The sequence below is a fragment of the Theropithecus gelada genome, chromosome 7b, assembly GCF_003255815.1.
Source record: "Theropithecus gelada isolate Dixy chromosome 7b, Tgel_1.0, whole genome shotgun sequence".
Classification (NCBI taxonomy): domain Eukaryota; kingdom Metazoa; phylum Chordata; class Mammalia; order Primates; family Cercopithecidae; genus Theropithecus; species Theropithecus gelada.
The window spans coordinates 90,751,697-90,773,819 of NC_037675.1; the positions used below are offsets into that span (position 1 = coordinate 90,751,697).

At 44.7% G+C, this 22,123-nt stretch overlaps 1 protein-coding gene and 1 long non-coding RNA gene across 5 annotated transcripts in view; one reads left to right on the forward strand and one right to left on the reverse strand.

The window, feature by feature from the left end:
• The window catches only part of FOXN3 (forkhead box N3), a 468,588-nt gene that overhangs the window by 190,645 nt on the left and 255,820 nt on the right, over positions 1-22,123 (reverse strand). For all 4 annotated transcript variants that reach the window (XM_025390905.1, XM_025390904.1, XM_025390907.1 and 1 more), the window contains one exon: positions 1,784-1,920. In XM_025390905.1, the coding sequence (XP_025246690.1) occupies positions 1,784-1,920 (137 nt within the window). The remainder of the gene's footprint in view (positions 1-1,783; positions 1,921-22,123) is intronic.
• LOC112628259 lies at positions 1,377-14,523 on the forward strand. The gene is made up of 2 exons (XR_003120406.1): positions 1,377-1,606; positions 13,907-14,523. It is a non-coding gene; the product is annotated as an uncharacterized LOC112628259 (long non-coding RNA).

Here is a 22,123-nt window from a genome sequence, read left to right on the forward strand (position 1 = left end):
AATCCTTTAAATTATTAAATAATTACTGTGTTTCCCTCGGGGTCACATTTGGCAACAAAATACTGGTCTAAATGAACCAACACATGACCCAGGGAGTAACACTTACGTTCTTAACTTCCTAGAAGCAAAGGGAGATGAAATACTTCTGAGGTGCAAACTGGAAAAGCCAGAGAAAGGTATTCCATGCAGCTTGGAGGGTGGGGGGAGTAGAATGACAAAGAAACATGAGAATCTGGGAAATAGTTCAATAATTAGTGTCATGTCCTCCTTCACCAACCTTGTACGTCGGCAATTCTCCACTCCAATCCTGGTTCTCTTCCATTTGGGGAGTGGCTATGGCCACAAGGAGAAAACCAAGCATATGGCTCTGTCCTTCTGGACATGTCTACGATGTTGGCTGGGCTGCTTTAGAAAATCCCATTTTCTCTCCTACAGCTATATGACCTCAAGTTGTCATTTCGAATAAAGTGTGCTTCCACTGATTTTTATGAACACAGACAAAAGCTGCTACAACCTTCCCCCCCCACACCAAACCTTTCAAACCAACTGTAGTTGCTATGTAGGGTTATTTGTTTCTAAGGCAACAGCGTATATCTAAGTACTAATGGCCTGTCCTTTTGCCAGGCAACAAACAGCCTTGTGATGCAACTGCACCTGTCTCGGCTACGCGTTACTATGGAGACGCTCCAGTTGCTATGGGTACCATCACGCTAATCGCCTAGCAAAGGCAGACATACAGCAGTCTTCTCAGAGAGCCCAGCTGTTCCTCCCTGTCTCTTGCTGAAGACTGATTGTCTAGGGCCTGTGATGGAATGCTTCTCAACTGAGATGCACAAGAACTTCATTAATGCTATTTCAGAAGATCACTTTGTGCTCCCTCCTGCAGAACAAACAGCAGACTAGGAAAAGAATCTGCAAAGAAGTGGACTGTAAAATTCCTGAAGTCTATGACATCATGCCATCCCTAATTAACCTCAACTTTCTGTCCAAGGATAATTCCTCTTAACTAGGTGGTTACAATAGAAACATTTCTATACATTTTAAAACATTTTTTGTAGAGTTGAGGAACGCATTTCAAACTCAAGCATTATGTATTGATAAAAATTGATCTTAAAAATTTGGTTCTGATTATTTGGCTCTCTTTTGGAATCTAACATTAAGACACTTTTTTAAAAAAGTGACAGGCTACTTACCCTCCCTTCCAATTATATATTTGTAAAAATGGTACCCATGACCTTACTGTCTCAAACAAACGGGCATGTGAGAGGATGAAATGTCTCTATTGTTTCTACTGTTCTCCTTGAAGCAAAGACCAAGTAACCACAACAAATGGTCACCTGGGAGCACCGTCTACATGGAGACTGAGAAAGACAACAACGGGGACAAATGAGTGAGCCTCCACTGATCGTCTGCAGAGACCAGCCAGATGAGGGGACGATGGAGTCGCCTGCTTGACTCGTTCCTGTACTTTTATCCCAACAAAACGTGACAAACACCAAGATGTGAAAGCCACAACTTTTCTTTGTAAATGTTTCTACCCAGGAAGACATGATTTCACCCACTATGAAGCCTTCTGGAAGCACATTTCTCTGAAGCTGCAGCAGCGGTAAGGTCTGTAGGAAATACAACAATGGATATGCCTCCTAATAATACTTAATTTCTTTCTCATTTACCTGCAGTTATTTTTAAAATCTCATACGGCCTATTAAATTAATTTCCACGCAGGTCTCTGCCAAAATAATGCCATTTCAGTAGACCAAAAAAAGAAGTCTGAATTGCTTACCTTTGATATGCCTGAGGACAGGTGGGAGGTGTATTGAACACGTGTGGGTGTGGGTGATAAGGTGTCTTTTTCAAAGCCTGAATTAGATTTTGTCTATACTCTGGGTCTATGCACCACAACGACCCTTTCCCAATACTCTGCAAAGAAAATTAAAATACAAAGGCATTAATACAGAATTATTAAGTACTTTGCAATAAGTAGATGTATAGCTATTACCACTTATTTATTTTAAAATTTTTCTCATTTGTTGACTGTTTGCCAGCCTTAAATATTATACTGACAATAGAACTCCATAAAATGCACTTCAATCTTACTTGTATTATGTTTGATAGGCAAAATGAACATATTATTACCAGATTATGGTGATACAACAATATTACAATTTTCATATCCAAACTACCAAAAAAAGGAGCACCTCATTTTTCAGCGTCAACGTTGAAGAACATGCGCATTCTCTTCTAAAAATGAGTTTAACTGTGTCCGATTTCTAATGTTTGGGGAAGGGGAAAAAAAAAAAGAGGGCCGAGACACCCCCAAAAGTCCATCTCTGCTCTAAAAATTTAGTTATGTTTTAAAACCATATGACATCGGGACCATTTTATAACAACAGAAAAGTAATCTCCTTGTTTTTTTCCAACTTACTCACAAAAGAATGACATTTACTCTTGGAATGGGATTCTGTAATTACCTTCCCTAAGACACAAAAGAACTCAGGCAGCAATGGTAAGCCCAACTCAGAATCCACTATTTATTTTTTGGATTCCTCAGTTCCCAGCAATCGACTCCAGCCGTTAAGAGTTGAATCTTTAGAAGTCAAACTTTAAAATGCAAATTTTCTAAAACTGTTCTGTGGAGAGCGGGAGGCTTCCTGTGAGGCCCACTTCCTGTGAGGCGTTTGGTCTATGGACAGCCTATTTTTAAAAATGTAAGTCCTTCCTTTGAGGCCCCCCTGGAACTGGCAGCAGGCCCACAGGCAGTCGCTCCTCTGGCTGCACACTTTCAAGTGACCGAATGTACCCAAACTGTTTGATAAGGTCATTTGTAAATATTTACTGATTTGCAGAGAAAAGAAGTTAAATTACATAAACCCGTGCCCACCTCCTGCTTTCAGCCAACAGTAAGATTGATGTTGTCCTCCAACATTTAGAAAGCAAACAAGGAGCTGTTTAACTAACATGGGGGAAGGGGACAACCCAAAAAAATCCCACTGAAGGAGCTGTAAAAACAAGTTACTCCTAAAATCTTTTTTAAAGTTTTAAAAAATCTGTGTTTCAGTCATCAGTTCACCCAAGTAGTTTCCTTACAAACATTACTCACAGAGCCCATTAAAATACTTTATTATCAACAACATCAGCAAGCTGTGCAACTGGAATTAACTCTTTCTGGTGCAATGAGAATAGGGGAATTGCTCAAAGCCACAGCTGGGGCTGGAACCTCTGACCACCCTAGTCAGCCACCCCCACGTGCAGGCCTGACCCCAGACACAGGTCAGAGTCTGGCTGGACACTCTACGCTCAAACATCAGTGTTCTCAGTTTAACTAACCGGATGTTTAAAGACCTGAAAGATTTCAACTTTGGAAAATTCAACATTCCTATGTGTTTTTCCTTTCACGCACACATTCTCAACCCCAGAATAGTTCAGGGGGAGCAGTGAGACTTTCCAAGTAAGTCAGGCGGGTCACTCAAGAATCTGCCCTGGAACCTTCATCCTTTCCTTTGGGAAAGAGTTGTGCAGAAGAAAGCCAAAAGCTAAGAAGCGGAGAGGTTTCGGGGGAAAGAGAGGAGACAGGTAACTAACAAATTTGGATAAGATAAAACAAGCCACCAAATCCTGTCAACAGTAGGGGTCTGGCGTGATTCCATCAAACGCTCCCAGTGGAGCCCTGGGCCAGCCGGACCTGCCTTTCTGATCTCTTGCACCCAAGGCTCCAAACCAGCGATAGCTACACTGAGGGCCATGGCTGACATGTGACCCAAACATTTCTGCAATGATACTGTCTCAATTCTGGGAACCCAATGGCTTTTGTTCTCATCATGGTGGCTTTCAGGGTGGGACCATTTAATCTTACGCTAAAAAAAAAATATGACAAAGAAATGAAGGACAACCAGTTGGCCCTCTCAGGGAAATAACCATAAGCCAACAATGTGGTTTCTCCTAATCCTAACCTAAGTGTCTTGTTTACTGTACCCTTGTATACCCATATTAATGTATGCTGCCATTTAAAAGTAAGGCAGATTGAACCCAGGAGCCAGAGGCTGCAGCGAGTGGAGACTGCACCATTTGCACTCCAGCTAGGGCAACAACACTGAAACGCCATCTCAAAACACATAAATAAATAGAAATAAAAACAAAAGTTAAGCAGAATAAACCCCCAGGACTGTGCAGGACATTCACAAGGTAATTGATCCAGACGCAGAGAGGCAGGCTGAAGAATAGTAAGAACAGGTGGTCCGGAGCCACACAGACGTTTCCTGAGTGGCCCTGCACAAATCACAGCGCCATGGGAAGTCTTGGCTTCCTCACTTAAAACAGTGACCAACTTAGAGATAGTTAGGAGGTTCAGAGATGGCATAATATAAAACACCTTGAGTTGTAGCCCTACCTACAGGTACTCAATAAATGGCAGACAGCATCATGAAAATCTCCTTTTGGACACAAGAAAGAGAATGAAACTGGCTGTACAATGTCTTTCATTGAACCAAATCTGATTGATTTTCATCTCCAACAGCAGCAGTGGGAAGGGCCTCCAGCAAACAGATGGGGCGAGTGAAGATAAAATGATCATCTATTCGAATGCACTGGTGGTCCTGGCTCAACAAATTCACTGGGAAGAGGTTTTCAACATTCTCAACTCCCCCTCTACTTTCATCACTCCCTACATCTGCTTTCTATGAACCCCACACTCCACACTCACTACTGGGACTTCTATCTTGCTCAGGAAGCTACTGTCACTGATTCATGACTACCTGGCTGCTAAAAGTCTTTTGCCCAGGTCTCTGCACTGTCAACATCAAGCTGAGGTTTCATTCCAAAGTTGGTCAGTTCATTATGACCATCTCCCAACTTTTTTTTTGTTTTTGTTTTTTTTTGAGACAGTCTTGTTCTGTCACCCAGGATGGAGTGCAGTGATGTGATCTGGGCTCACTGCAACCTCCGCCTCCCAGGTTCAAGGGATTCTCGTGCCTCAGCCTACCGAGTAGCTGGTATTACAGGAGTGTGTCACCATGCCTGGCTAACTGTTTCTTTTTTAAGTAGAGATGGGGGTTTCACCACATTGGCCAGGCTGGTCTTGAACTCCCGGCCTCAAAGGATCCGACCGCCTCAGCCTCCCAAAGTGCTGTGATTATAGGCATGAGCCACCACACCAGGCATCTCCCAATATTAACTGAAGAAATTTTCTCAGGCTTGGATCATAAGGTTCCTACCCTGATCTATTTGGCATTTTACAATAAGAAAGGTCTGAAATTGCTGATAGTTTTTACAATCTAGACACTAATTTCAACATATCTCATACTAAGCAATGCTGGCATTCCAAAGAGGGAAACAAACAAACAAAAGACATCTTAAGGACACACCCACGGGAGGGCCACCAGCAACCACAGCACAGTATCGGGCTGCTCTTGGAAGGCCCACGAGAGAGGCCGGCACCACGTCTCATTTTCAAGCATTTTCCTGTGTTTCATGTAACAGTTTGGAGTAGTAAAATGGTTTACTTGAAAACTTTAAAAATGGAAATATGCGAAGGATAGAATGATTAAGTTTCTTAGGCCAGAAAAAATTACATTTAATGTTCCTAATAGGAGAGAGAAGGTTATAACTTGATTATACTTGTGTAGTAAGTTTCAGAGTTGGAGCTTTCTTAGAAAAATATCTGCATCTTATCTGAAGACAAGACTATAGAGTGCTTTTTTTTTTTTTTTTTTTGAGATGGAATTTTCGCTCTTGTTGCCCAGGCTGGAGCGCCCTGGCACAATCTTGGCTCACTGCAACCTCCGCCTCCCGGGTTCAAGCCTCTCATGCCTCAGCCTCCTGAGTAGCTGGGATTACAGGCACCCGCCACCACGCCCAGCTAATTTTTGTACTTTTAGTAAAGACAGGGTTTCTCCATGTTGGCCACGCTGGCCTTGAACTCTGACCTGAAGTGATCCGCCCACCTTGGCCTCCCCAAAGTGCTGGGATTACAGGCGTGAGCCACCGCGCCCAGCGTGGAATGCTTTTTATAAAAAAAAAAAAAAAAAAAAGAAATAGGCCGGGCGTGGTGGCTCATGCCTGTAATCCCAGCACTTTGGGAGGCCGAGGTGGGTAGATCACCTGAGGTCAGGAGTTTGAAACCAGCCTGACTAACATGGTGAAACCCCATCTCTACTAAAAATACCATAATTAGCTGGGCTTTGTGGCAGGTGCCTGTAATCCCAGTTACTCTGGAGGCTGAGGCAGGATAATCTCTTGAACCCGGGAGGCAGAGGTTGCAGTGAGCTGAGATCCCGCCATTGCACTCCAGCCTGGGCGACAGAGCGAGACTCCGTCTCAAAAAAAATAAAAATAACTGTGAGGGCCATGCACCATTAAGTGTTAAGGAATTCAAAGTAATAAGGGAAGAATATTCATTTATAGAAAAGTATATATGTGTTTGTATTCACACACCCACATTTTTGTGAGCATATACATATATACACTAACCCCCAGAAAAAAAACTAATGAGAAAAGTTACATGGAAAAATGAGTAAAAAAAATTATGGATAAGCACAAGTTTATTTTAAAATTAAAAATCACCTGGGGAATAAAAATCAACTCCCTGTTAGAAATTAAAAAAAAAAAAATCAAAGTACAAAAAAAAAAGCAAACAAGAGCCCATATTGTAGGAAGAAATGGTTAGCAAAAAATGTTAAAAAAAAAAAAAAAAAGTAATTAAATCTTTTTTTTTTTTTTTTGAAATGGAGTCTCACTCTGTTGTGTCCAGGCTGGAGTGCAGTGGCACAATCTCAGCTCACTGCAACCTCCGCCTCCCGGGTTCAAGCAATTCTCCGGCCTCAGTCTCCCAAGAGGCTGGGATTACAGGTGCCCACTACTATGCCCAGCTATTTTATTTATTTATTTATTTTTAGTAGAGACGGGGTTTCACCATATTGGCCAGGGTGGTCTCGAACTCCTGTCCTCAGGTGATCCGCCTGCCTTCGCCTCCCAAAGTGCTGTGAATACAAGCATGAGCCACTACGCCCAGCCTATATTTTAAACATTGTTATGCAAACTGTGGGCCAGATACATTCATGGGTCATGAAATGAATGGAATGGATCATAAGCAGCACTATTTTAATGGAACAGAATGTAACAAACTAGAAGCAAATAGAATGGACTACAATATATCTGCAGTAACAAATAGTGAAATTTGTATTTGCACAGTTGTGTATATACATGTTTACTGATCACCAAGTAACACACTTCCTATTGGGAAGCTGGGTCAACAAAGTTTGGTAACCACTGATCTAGGACAGTAGTGTCTGGTCTGGTTGTGTCTTTTCCCCCTTCTCACCACTTGTGAGGAAGAAAGCCCCGTCAGCAACAGTGGGGGACTTACACACGGCTCTGGGGCAGTGCCTAAGGAAAGGGGATAAGGAGGCGGGCCCCATGTCAAAGGGGAGCAGGCGCTACCTCTGCCCAGGCTGTCCTGCCCTGGCCAGGGCAGGGTAGCCTGTAACAATTTTAGTTTGTCCAGAACGTTCAGGTATGAAAAGAAACAAACAAAAAAGACAAAAGGACCAAAAAAAAAAAAAAAAGTATGATTTTAGACTTTAAAATTAAAACAGGCTTACGCCTGTAATCCCAGCACTTTGGGAGGTCGAGGTGGACAGATCACCTGAGGTCCGGAGTTCAAGACCAGCCTGGCTAACATGGTGAAACCCCATCTCTACAAAAATACAAAAATTAGCCTGGCATGATGGAGGGTGCCTGTAATCCCAGCTACTTGGGAGGCTGAGGCAGGAGAATCACTGGAACCCTGGAGGCAGAGCTTGTAGTAAGCCGAAATCACGCCATTGCACTCCAGCCTGGGTGGCAGAGTGAGACTCCGTCTCAAAAAATAATAGTAATAATAATAATAATAATTTAAAAATTATATTAAAGCAACACTGAAAGTTTACATTTTATAACAATCTTATTATGCAGGTGATATTTACACTTCAGAAATATTTAAGACAATTGTAACCCTGTAAAGCTGATGAGCTATTAAAACAAGACAAAAACAAAAACAAAAACGGAGTGGGGAGCTGGGTATGTGTTGGTGATCTGGAAACAATAGCTTTTGATGTTTCTGACACACCATTTTGGAGGGTGCTTCTAACACTAACCACCTTCATTCATTCCTTCATTCATTTGCTCATGCATTCATTCATTCATTCCTATGGTGCCTACCACATGCCAGGCACCATGAAGAATCCGTTTGTGAATACAAAACAATACAAAAAGGAGACCGCCCTCCTGACGCTTGGATTCTAGAAGGGAAAAAACACAGTAAGTAAAGAAATAAATAAGCAAGATGATGACAGACTGTTATACCTGCTAGGAAGGAAACAGAATAAGCCATGAGTTAGAAGAGAGGAAGTTGCTGCTGTGTGAGAAATAAATGGGCTGGAAGTGGCAAGAGCACCTGCAGAGAACTGACACGATGGTCTGGGCCCGAGATGACCATGGGTGTTGGTTCAGGTGGCAGCAATGAGATGGAGAAAGGAGGACAGCTCCCAAATGTACTCTGAAGCCAGGTGGCGGCTCACACCTGTAATCCCAGCACTGTGGGAGGCCAAGGCAGAAGGACAGCATGAGTCTGGGAGTCAGAGACCAGCCTGGGCAATACAGTGAGACCCCATCTCTAAAAAAATAAAAATAAAAATTAGCCAGACTGCTGCTTAAGCCCAAGAGTTGAGGTTACAGTGAGCTATGATTGTGCCACTGCACCCCAACCCAGGCAACAGAGCAAGACCCTGTCTCTTTCTTTAAAAAAGGAGATAGAGCAGGGTGCAGTGGCTCACGCCTGTAATCCCAACACTTCAGGAGGCCAAAGCGGGTGGATCATCTGAGGTCAGGAGTTCAAGACCAGCCTGGCCAACATGGTGAAACCCCATCTCTACTAAAAATACAAAAAATTAGCTGGGCACGGTGGCATGTGCCTGTAATCCCAGCTACTCGGGAGGCTGAGGCAAGAGAATCACTTCAACCTGGGAGGCGAAGGTTGTGGTGAGCCGAGATCGTGTCACAGAACTCCAGTATGGAAAACAAGAGCAAACCTCCATCTCGGAAAAAAAAAAAAAGAAAAAGAGAGAGAGACAGAGAAACCTGATAGATAGCAGTTGACACTGGCAATGCAGATCAAGTAGGAGAAGTAACTGATATTCAGTAATGGTGTGGGATCATTTAATTTCCCATATGAAAAAATATGTATATAAACATATGTACTAACTGGGTTTGTATATGTATACTTTGTGATGTTCTTATGATGATACAATTGCCTAACGATGTATTTCTCAAAACATACTCCTCCATTACGCAATGCGCGACTGTACCTGGAGGAACGGACTGCGTAAGCCACCTCTCTCCCCTCTGCTATACCCTCTTTGACCCCAACCTTTCCAACAGAAGCTCATGAATGTCATGGTAGACCTCAGGTCGTCTGGCTTCAGAGGTTTAACATCAACTGGTTCCTCTGTAACAAGGGTTAGTAAACTTTTCTTAAACAACTTCTCTTTCCTTTACCAGCCACCTCTAATCCATGGCCAGGTCCAACGACTTCTCAAAGTACATTCTATAGTATCTGTAGGTCACATGATCTCTGTTGCAACAACCCAGCTCTGCCATCATAGCACAAAAGCAACCATCAATGTAAACAGATAAACGTGGCTGGGCTTCAGTAAGACCTTATTTGCAAAAACATCGTCCATAGTTCACTGCCCACGGCCCTACAGCTCCAATACTGGTAGCCAGAATTCAGACTCACACCTCCCAGTTTTAGGAACCTTAAAAACCAGAGAAGGGGTTTTCGGGGCTAAGGGATTTGGGCTGGGTCCTGTGGGATGGGTGGGGTGTTGATGATGGCCTAAGTCAAGTATTCCACGGTCGAAAAGGAAGACCCCGGTGGGGGCTACAGGCACAGACTAGAGGAAGTTACCCCATCCGTAGAAGAACACATACCTGGTTGGGCTGCACCTACCATCACTGCCTTGAGAAATCACCGCATACGTGCAGCTCACTCCCCACCCCAGGTCTTAGTTTCCTCATCTATAAATTAGGTGCTGAGATGAAATCATCCCAAAGGCCCATCATTCTATGCTTTGGGAACGTGTGATTACAGATTAATTAGAATACATGGGTCCTCATGTCTCCACCTCCTCCCCAGTTTATCAACACAGCCAGCTTTCTGTTCTAGGCCAGTACCACGCATGTGTGGGGTCAGTGAGAAACACATTATTGTGCTTTCAAAGCGGAGCCCTTACTTGGCTGACATGGACATTGGAGTCAGACAGACCTGGGTCCAAGTCTTGTTTCAATTTTCCAGCTGTGTGGATTTGGACAAAATATGTAACTGCTCTGAGCTTCCAATTTTTCATCCACAAATGGGAGTGATTTAATAATACCTGCTTTGCAAGATTGTTGTGAGGATTAAATGAGATAATATTGTGCTTTGCTTGGCACACAGTAGCAGTTCAATAAATATCAGCTTCTCGGGCCAGGCCCAGTGGTTCACACCTGTAATCCCAGCACCTTGGAAGGCAGAGGCGGGCGGATCACCTGAGGAGTTCGAGACCAGCCTGGCCAACATGGTGAAACTCTGTCTCTACTAAAAATACAGAAAATTAGCCAGGCATGGTGGCGGGCACCTATAGTCCCAGCTACTTGGGAGGCTGAGGCAGGAGAATCACTTGAACCCAGGAGGTGGAGGTTCCAGTGAGCCGAGACGGTGCCACTGCACTCCAGCCTGGGCAACAAGAGAGAAACTCCGTCTCCAAAAAAAAAAAAAAAAAAATCAGCTCTTGTTATTATGGTGGTAACAAAATATTAAATAGCCAGCTTTCCTTGACACTGAGCTCCAAACCATTCAGTGCCTGCCCAGATGGAATAGGTGCTTGTCAAATTGTGAAATCATGCAGATTTCATCTAAAAACATTGCATATGACTATTTCCTTTCCATAGTCTGATGTTACTTTCCTCGGTCCAAAAGAAGTGTTTTGTTTCAGATGCATTAAGATGGTGGTGGAAATGGAAGGATCAAAATAGAACAAAGCAAAGAGCCGGCCACTGGAGTAGTGCCAAGAGGGACGTGGGACTTTGAGAAAGCCACTTGCTTTGAGTCATGTCTTTGTGTGCACTGAGAGATGCTCCAGCTGGTACGGCAGTCCAGGGCTTCCTAGAGAGGTTACTGCCCCAAAGGGCTTACCACCTGCCACCTCCTTCCTTGAGAAGGAGAGGCCCTGCCCTCCACACTGCATGGGGGCAGGACAGGGCAACAGCCTGACTTAGAGAATAAAACTGGAGTGGGCAGAGGTGGATAAGAGAAGGGTCTCCCTGGCTGGGACAGCTGGGTCTCTGAGGCCACTGTTCTCTCAGGGATCCTTGAGCTCATGGTGGGAACTGGAGCGGATATGGTCCACTTCCTCGCCACCAAAAGACACCTGTAGCTTTATAGAGAGGTGGCCTAGAGTTGGCACTCCTCATCAAGCTGTCATTCTGTCCAGCATATCCATGGTCTTCCAGGATCTGGCAGGCTTGAAGGCTTCTCCTGGAAACAGCCTAGGTTTATTTCACTATGAGTGCCCAGCTAATTCCCTGGGGCCCCTGAACACTGGCCTTGCATTTCTGCCCCCAGTGCACAAAGTACCTTCCCCTCCTGCCAAGACTGGCTCCTCCTCTACTCTGGACCTGGCTCTGGCTCAACTCCTCAGGGCCCAGCTGCCCCTAAAGGAGGAAGGAGAGAGGGAAAGAGGGAGGGACGAGAGAGGAAAAGAAAGGGATGGAAAGAGAGGGGAAAAAAGAGAGAGAGGGAAAGAAAGAGGGAGAAAGAGAAAGGGAGGGGATGGGGGAGAAAGAGAGGGAGGGAGAGAGGTAAAAAGAGAGGGAAGAAGGGAGGAGGAAAAGGATAAGAGGAAGAGGGAGGGAATGAGAAACAGGGGAAGGGAAGAGGGAGGGAGGAAGAAAGGGTGACAGAGAGAAGGGAAAAAAGGGAGATAGAGGGAGTGAAGGAAGGAGAGGAGGAGAGAGAGAGAGGGAGAGAGGGAGGGAAGGAGGGAAAGAAGAAAGGCTGAGGCAAGAGCTGATACCCTCACAGCTGCAGGTTCCCCCATGTTTCCACAAAACTCATCCTCAGCCCCACTACCACCTCCACCACCACCTCCAGCACCACCACCTCCAGCACCTCCACCACCACCACCACCTCCTCCACCACCACCACCACCACCACCACCACCTCCACCACCTCCACCACCTCCACCACCTCCACCACCTCCACCTCCACCACCACCTCCAGCACCACCACCTCCAGCACCACCACCTCCACCACCTCCACCACCACCACCACCTCCTCCACCACCACCACCACCACCACCACCTCCATCACCACCACCACCACCTCCACCACCACCACCACCAGGCCAGAATGCAGACTTCAGTGGGTCACAACCCCATTCAAACTCCCGTGGGCCTAATGAAAAGTGGATCCTTGGGCCTGATTTTGAAGCAGGTCCCTGAACACCGCTTGTAAAGAGCTAACAGCACGGGTGTTGGGCAGGGCCCTGTGACACAAAGGCAGGGTGCTTTTCCTTAAGGTGGGAACCTCTAGAGGAACACAAACAAGAAGTGATTACAAAGGATTACACAAGCTGGCCAATGGGCTGCCGGACAACAGAGGACGAAAAAGATGAGCCCTGAGGGAGGAAGGGGTTAAAACTGCACACGCACACATGTGCACCAGCTCCTCCTGGGGCCCCATGCCCCTGAGGGCTCATGCCCCTGCTCAGGAAGCCCCTCCAGCTCTCACCTGGGCTATCCCCATGGGAACACTCCCACACCCCCAGCCTCTTAGAGACTGAGTTCTCGTTACCACACCTCCTCTGGCCTTCCCACCAAACCCCTGCATGGGGTCCAGGATCATGTGTCTCTTTCAAGATCATGAGAGACAAATACTACAAACTAACCCATGACTATGTGCCCATGAGGGGCCAGAGGCAATGCCAGGACTTTCCCAGAGAACATTCTGGAAAGAATCCCCACGTGTGTGTGGCTCCTAACAAGGGGATCAAGTGGTATGTTTCTTGTCTACACTGCTAACCTGCTGTTACTGGGGACAAACCACTTGTCTTCTCAGATTTACAATCTCTTCATCTATATATTGGCAAAAATACCAACTTCTCCAAAAGTCATTTTGGGTTTAAATGCGATGATGATGTACACAATGTACCTAACACCATACTCAGCATGGGAAAGGCAGTTAATCCACTTAATTCTCCTCTCTGTCAAGGGATGTCACAGTAGAAGTTAGTTGGTACTAGCAGAAAAACAAATAGAACAGAGCCAAGTTATTCACTATGAACTTATGGCCTCTGTTTCAAAATATATAGGGAAGGAAGGCCAGGTGCAGTGGCTCATGCCTGGTCACAGGACTTCCAGGAGGTTGAGATGGGAGGACTGCTTGAGCCTAGGAGGTCAAGGCTGCAGTGAGCTATGATCGAGCCACTGTACTCCAGCCTGGGTAACTGAACAAGACCCTGTCTTTAAAATATATATATATATATATATATGTATATTCTTCCATATCAAAATGTTTAGCAAGTGACTAATTCCTGAAGCTCCTTCATTTTCTAAAATTCTATCGTTTACAGTCTAATGACATTGGGGAAATGTTTACACTTCAAAAGTTTAAAAAGTACATAAAAGAGGGAAGAAGAGAGGGAAAAAGAACAAAACTGATTACAAAGAATTTTTTTCTAGATACCTCATTGTCTATTCCCATAACAAAACAGACAATTACTCCAGCAGTTTAGATTAAAAAAGAAAAAAAAAGATTGCCGTAACAACCGTTAAAGTTGCAGTTTTATGTCCAACCTTGCTCTCTAACAGTTTTTGTTTGTTGTTGTTTTTTCAGAAGGAAAGATGGAAAGGAGAAGTTATCATTTCTTTCTCAAGATCCTGGCCCCATGAGCCTCAGTGTAGCCCTAGTTCCTGACAGCAGCACCAACAGGCAGGGAAGAGGGGCTCCGGTGCCCTGCAGAGAGCACCAGGTTCTCTGGCATCAGGAGCTGGATACAGAGTCCCTGATAATCACAGCCACAGAATATTTCAAACTCACCAACATGTCCTCTAAATATCAGACAGGAAAAGGCTTCCCCTCCTGCACCTGTCTTACTATTATTTTACAGATGTATTCTAAAAGCCATAAAGGCGGAAATCACTATTAGTGTGTCACTTATATGATATTCAGACACCTGAGCTCTGTGATGACTTTAATGCCCCATAGGTCTTTCAGAAATCCGCCTCATATACCTCGGAACGCCCCTCCATCCACAAGGGAACACATGTGGAACAGGTGGAGAAGGAATTCTTTTAGGCCCATGGGTATAATGGTAAGGACTCTTGTAAATGCTGCTTCTGTAGCAGAGAAGTTGGACAGTATGTGTGTGTGCTTATGCGTGGTTTGAATGGATGCAGGAAAAATCAATAATCTGCTTGTATCGACACCTAAATAAAACCAAAATAATCCCATGATTTGCCTAAAACCAAATTAATCTCTAGGAAAAACCTGCTGTGGCAGAGTTGTGTGGGGGTGGGAATTATAAAAGAAAAGCAGAATTTCCCCGAGCTTGAATTTCCCCGAGCTTCCGCTTTGCAGGAATCTCTGTTCCGTTACTCACTATTTTGAGAGAGCCCTGCTTCTTCCTCCTTCTCAGCACCAAACGTCAATGTCATTTTCACAGTGGGGAGGGCTACAGGAAGCACACATCTGCAGTGTGTCACCTTCTGAAGCTGACAGATCTACTCAGTATTTGTTTGGGTTGAAAAGAGTTTTTTTTTTTTTTTTGGTACTCTCTACACTATTGTTTCCCTAGTGCCAAAAGCAGTCGAGAGCTAGCACGCTAACAACGATCCATCCTAAAATGATCATGAAAACATCCAAAATATATTGACTTCGAAATACTGTCAAACTCTTCACTGCTAAGTTCTAATAAAGAAAACGAAACAGAAACACACCCCTCATACTCCAAGTCAGAAGGCCAAAGAGGTGGCATCTTTAAAATCACTATCTAGCTAAATCATTTTTATCCAACTAAATCCTGGGATTCTCCTAAATTAGTTTTACCACTCTGTCTTGGGAGGGCCGGTAGCAAATAAAGGTTTAACTCTTATCCACCTGAAACCTCACGCTATGACATAGGCTGGCTAAAAAAGGGTAGAGGCACAGAAGCATTTTAAAAAACTTCAAACGCATGCAAAACACACAGGAAGCTAAAAAGCGGATCATGTTATATACTTCTAATAGCTGCCATGCTATGCCACTTCAAAGAGTCAAACTATTACTCAAATGAACTCAATATATTATGTGGCATGAAGCCATAAACTCACATGTACAAAGTACACATGGATAGATTTTAAAATTTAACATGAAAGTTAAATAATTATTACAGAGAAACATAAAGTAACTAGAATAACTAACATAAAGTTACTCTATAATAACTTTATTATAGGCTGGGTCCGGTGGCTCACGCCCGTAATCCCAGCACTTTGGGAGGCCGAGCAGGTGGATCACGAGGTCAGGAAATCGAGACCATCCTGGCTAACACGGTGAAACCCCTTCTCTACTGAAAAAAGCAAAAAAATTAGCCAGGCGTGGTGGCGGGCGCCTGTAGTCCCAGCTACTCGGGAGGCTGAGGCAGGAGAATGGCGTGAACCCGGGAGGCGGAGCTTACAGTGAGCCGAGATCGCGCCACTGCACTCCAGCCTGGGCGACGGAGCGAGACTTTGTCTCAAAAAAAAAAAAAAGAAAAAAGAAAAAAAAAAACCCAAAACTTTATTATAGAAAACAATGCACATTTGAAAAGTTTTATTTGTCTCCTGATAGGAAACAGAAATGTACAATGATGTGGTAAACTTGTCTGGAACGTGGGCATGTTCCTCTTTTTTTTTGTAACAGTTGTTTGTATCATACCCACAATCTTACAGTCAAAATTGCATAAGCAAATTACAAAGAGGACAAACGGTAAAGTAAAAGACGTTATATCGCCCTCCTCGTGCCTTTAAAAAAAAAAAGTTTGAAAGGCAAGCTGACAGTGCTAGTAGAGATGAGGGGAAATAAAATTCACCACTCATTGCATTTACATAAATAATCTGTTTAAATACATAAATATTCATTTTTAAAGCTCAAGGCCTAGTAAAAGAATTTCTAAGCATACTGAATGAAGCGGAGGGGGAAGCTGACAGCCAGCTCTAACTCCGGGCTGCATCTGGGCGCACATTCCCTCCAGTACCTCCACTTTCTTTAAGGTGATTACCATGCTGCACACGGTAACAAACGAGTCAGGTTTTATGGACGGCAATAAAGGTAACGTGGGCCTGACACATGGATGCCCTTGGTTGGGTTACAACTGGCCCACCTACTGCCACTTTATCTTCTGGTTGTCCGTAGTTACTCATCTATTTTTAAATGTTCCAATGTGATCTTATCAAATTGGCACATAATTTGATCACCATATTTCCATAACTGAAAGTTGTTGAAAGTGCCTGGCCAGGTAACAGTGACAGGGTATGTGTACTAAGCCAGAGAGCTTCACAGTTATGATTTTTTTATTTTAATAAATAATCATGAGCCCTTCTCTCTCACTCTCTCTCTCAGTGAAACACACACACTGGGTTGTCTGCTGTTTGTTCTTGTAGAGTGGCCATTGGCCACGAGATCATCCGTCACCCACCCTCTCTAATTTTCAACAGGCACCCTTCCTGGGAGTTCCTGGGTTGTGAGCCCCGCTTTTAGCCACAGCATCCAGCCAACTGACACATCCACTTTTAAGGAGACACTGCCTCCACAGTGCCTCTCACTTCTAGCACAAGTACTCCAACCATGAAGGAGATCCCTTTCAACAAAGGGCGTCTAACACAGACTGCACCCTGATGTGGCAGCACCGGGCTCCAAAGATAAATCCGAAACCATCCCCGACCCACATGGGAGAAGCTGCAGGGACCCAATAACACTGTCAGTGTTACCGATTCCTTCAGCGTTCTTGGCAGCGCTGGTTAAGATATGAAGTGCCCTGGGACCAGAGGATGTGCCCGAGGTTGCCAGGGAGAGGATGGGGTGCCAAGGAAAACTGCAGGTAAGAGGCTGCCAGGCCAGTGCTCCAGCAGGAACAGAGGGTCAGGGAGACAGAATGGGGGTTGGAGGCAGAGGATAAATTAACACTGTGATTCGTGGGTAGGGGGACGGAGGAAAACATTAAAGAAACAGAAGTGGCAGCAACCACGTGGAAAAGGCACTGATGCCTGAGCTACCTGTCCCAGTGGCTGTCCAGACAGCCAGGGCTCAGCAAGCCGGCCTCCTGCCCCAGAAACCTCCCCTAGTCTCCCAAAGGCCTATGGTAGAGAATTTAAAAGGTAAATGACTCAACCCCAGCATCGTATCTTCCTCAATACCAGCATCTCATGCTCCCCACAAATTGTGTTCCTGTGAGATCAAAAGGTGGGAGCTGCTGACCTCGGCAGGTGTGTGTCTACCTCAGAAACTGCTGAGTTCTGCCATCAAAACTGAATCCCAGGCCGGGTACAGTGGCTCACGCCCATAATCCCAACACTTTGGGAGATCGAGGTGGGTGAATCACTTGAGGTGAGGAGTTCGAGACCAGCCTGACCAACATGGTGAAACCCCGTCTCTACTAAAAAAAACACAAAATAAGCCAGGCGTGGTGGCACATGCCTGTAATCCCAGCTACTTGAGAAGCTGAGGCAGAAGAATCGCTTGAATCCAGGAGGTGGAGGTTGCAGTGAGCCAAGATCACCCCATTGCACTCCAGCCTGGACAAAAAGAGTGAAACTCTGTCTCAAAAAACAACAACAACAACAGCAGCTGAATCCCCGGCCAGGAACAGTGGCTCACGCCTATAATCCCAGCACTTTGGGAGGCCAAGGAAGGAAGATCACCTGAGCCCAGGAGTTCAAGACCAGCCTGGGCAACATGGTGAAACCCCATCTCTAGAAAAAATACAAAAAAAATTAGCCAGGCCTGGTGGTGCACGCCTGTAGTCCCAGCTACTCAGGAGGCTGAGATGGGAGGATCACCTGAGCCCAGGGAGATCAAGGCTGCAGTAAGCCATGATCGTGCCACTGCACTCCGGCCTGGGTGACAGAGTGAGGCCCTGTCTCAAAAAATAACAAATGAACAAAAGAAAAACCTGAACGCCAGTCACTAAAGGATTCACCTCACCTACTACAGTGACCTAGATTTATACAGGGTCACAGGGCAACCAGGATAGCACACCTGTTTCTAAAGCCTTCTCAGCTCATCTGAGAACTCACTGCAACGTGGGGCACAGAACACGAAGAACGGTCCTCCTGAGAGTCAACCCGAGGCTTGTCCAGTTGATTAGTAACTGACAATTACACAGGGCGATGTGACAGCCAACGAGAGGGCTGTGGGAGAGAAACTCCACCACGGGTTAAGAGTTACTTGATTAGGAGACATAGGGGAAAAGATCCCTGGCTTAACAAACACTTTACACAGTGCATTTCATCTGACATTGCAGAAGTGCCCTCTGGCCACCGTGTCGTGAGTCCTGAGCTGGGCCTCAGGAAGGACTCCTAGAGCCACTCTACCCATCTCCCTGGAGGAGGGGAGAGGCAGAGAAGCTCGATGCGTTATCCAGGAACACACAGGGATGCTTCCCAACCACACTCTCAGACCATGCTTCCATTATTGATTAAGATTTCCAAAACCAGCCAGCTTTTGATTATCCATGGAGATTTTATACGTAAGAAATTTTTAACTCATTCAGTATACTGCTGAGTCACCTGGCCTAAGTGTCAGTCCAGCATGGAACTTAGAATACACACAAACAGTAGTAGTAGTAGTGATAGTAGCAGCAACAGCAGCACCAGCGGTAGTAACTATTCATATTAACTTAGAACTGACCATGTGCCAAGCACCAGCCTAAACATTTTATGTACATTATTTATTTCACTTAATTCTACCAACAAACCTAGAAGAGAGATAGTATATGTTATGATCCTACAGATAAGGAAAGGGTATTGGTCCATTCTCACGCTGCTGACAAAGACATACCCAAGACTGGGTAACTTATTTTTTTTAAAAAAAGAGGTTTAATGGACTCACATATTCCACATGGCTGGGGAGGCCTCACAATCATGGCGGAAGGCAAAAGGCATGTCTTACATGGCAGCGAACAAGAGAGAATGAGAGAGCTTGTGTAGGGAAACTCTCCTTTACAAACCCATCAGATCTCATAAGACTTATTCACTATCATGAGAACAACATGGGAAAGACCCACCCCCACAATTCAATTACCTCCCCCTGGGTCCCTCCCACAACACATGGGAATTATGGGAGCTACAATTCAAGATGAGATTTGGGTACGGACACAGAGCCAAACCGTATTAGCAAGTAAAGTTCAGACAAGTTAATGAATTTGTCTAAGGTGAAACGTAGGCAGTTGGATTCCGGAATTGATAAACACCACTGCATAGCTGCAATGAAAACTGTATCACTTCCAAGTCAAATCACGAATAATTTTGGATTATCCAACTGCACTAAAATGTACATCCCTGAACAGGAGTGTCACAAAAATGCTTTCTAATACCATGTGCGCACGCACACACACGTTTTCTTTAATTACTCATTTCAGCTAAGAATGAAAGTCAAAGTTACTATTGTCTTTATTACAATTTTGTATTTGTCTGCTGGCATGTGACCACATATGTAGAAAAAAACATCACCTGTTTGCACAGCACATTTCCAAGAATGATCAAAATCTCAGGTGGCCCTAAATAACTCAGTGAAGGAATTTGAGATTACTAAAACCATTTGTAGCCACAAAAATGGTCTCTGAAAGGACACAGGCTTTCCCTAGATCACAACTAGCAAGAGGCAGAGCCAGGCTTCAAACCTGGGTCTTTGGGGTTGTCCCCATGAGAAAATTCAGCCCTCTAGAAATATTTTCAAATAGGTTGGGATGGTTCAGAGGGTTCCCACAGCTGCACAAAGGGCTGTACCAAAACAGACAGAATCCCAAAGAGTGGGAAACTCGTGCACATCTGTGCCCATGCTGACAATCTCCCCAGCAAGTGGAAGCCAAGGTTTCTGAATTTGCTTGGCAAGAAGCAGGTTCTTCAAAGTGTGTGCTACTTTAGAAATGTTTAAAGGGAATAAGCAGAGAAAGAACTTTGGTGTGCTGGGCATGTTCCAAAATGAATGAGAGAAAGTTAGAGCCCAGTGTCATCCTTCTGGAATTATCTACACTGGATTTGTTTGGCAAAACACACAGAGCCGTAAACTACACTCAACTCTGGATAGGATCTGCATGGCCTGTGGGGTCCATCTACCCCAATGAGGACATAACTTAATTTCTGGTAGGTTACCTCCTTGAAGCACATAATGAAACTTGTAAGTGCACAGAAGGCACTGTCATCAACCTTTTAAGGCAACAGAAAGGAAAGTACTTTGAGTTTTCCAGCAGTGCAGCGGTTCGCCAAAACAACAACAAAACACTGCATCTATTTCAGCACCACTGTCTTTCCCTTTGTGGCAGTCCTAGGGACAACTCACGGCTTGCTTATTCTTGGACGGTGAGCAGCTTTCTTACAAGGTTTTGATTTTTTAAGAGTTCACTCTGATCATTGAAGCCTGAGTTAATCTGAACAGTAGTACCCAGAGTCACCAGAGTCAGAGAGGCTGGGAAGAGGCTCACTGCTCAGAAAGGCCAGCTCTGTCTTCTTCTTGCCCGAAAGTGGCCCGGGGAGGAAGCAGGGAGCTCTTAACTTTGGGAGGGATCTCTTCTAATGATGGGAAAGTAACTATCAAGTGCTTGAAAATAAAGACTATCAGAATACAACCCAGAAGAGTTTGGGGTTCTGTTTAGGCTTTTTAATTAAAGAAAGATCCTTAGAAAGTAAACCAACCAACAAACCAAGAAAACCTCCCATCATGACCCACTTGGCCACCAGAAGCCTCATTCATCTTGTGTGCCCGGCATTAAGCATACAAATCTACTAGATATTCAAGGCACATGGGAACTGCTGCAACAGCTGTTGGTCCTCTCCCCAGTCTATATTATGTACATGTGCTGAATATATTCCACCTGCCCTGCAGAGCGCCTCTTTAGCTTCCTCCTGCCCGCTCCTAGCCCCAGGAGACTGACATTTATGGATGCATCTACAGGCTCCCTTGCCCAAGGACATCCACCAAGTTCCACCAAAGGGAGGCACCAGTGCAAGCAAAGAGGGGAGGAGGAGAGTGAGGATAGGAAAGTTATCCCCCTGACTCCCTCCACGCTGGGCTGCAGTGAGTGAGCTGCACCCTCCTATTAAAGACCATGACCCCCACTAAGCACCCATAAGCCCAGCTACTTTCTCCTCTGGCATCTATTATCTGCTCCTCTTCTCCTTCACCCCTTCAGGTCCTGGGAGGGAAGTTCCCTGGAGGTAGCCTGCCATCCTCATTCTGGGGGAGTACACCCCCCCCTTTGCTAGTTTCTTGCATCCCTGCCCACCACTGAGAACTCGTCCTCTCTTCAGTTTCTTCTTTTTGAGTGTGCCATCTGTCTTCTGCCAGGACCGTGACTGACAAAATAAAAAATGGAATTGATTATCCTAGAATTTCATTCTTGGAATCTACATACCACAATATGTACATAATAATTCCCTTGCAATTTCCCCAAGTCATAAAGGATAGCAATCAGGCAGGGAAAAAAAATATGCCACCAAAACTACCATAATAATTTACTATCCTGCAAAACTTGAAAAAACGGAATTCATCTTCCTAAAAAGCACAGTAAGCTTTGAAACATGAAAACTCGATTAGAGTATTAGAAAAGTATGGTATTACTAAAAATACTCTCTGTAGAATTCCTCATAAGCGCATCATCAATGGTTGCTATTATGTTTCAGAGTCAGTCTAACCGCACATAAAAATTGCAAATAGGACAACAGTGTCAGTGAGGTTTCCAATTTGACAACAGCTGACTGAAACTAAATCTTACCTGAGCCACTATATAGAGTTGATATTAACTACATTTATCATAACAAGAATTCATTTATTATAACAACAGCACCACACAATGAACCTTTCCAAGAGTTTAAGACTTAA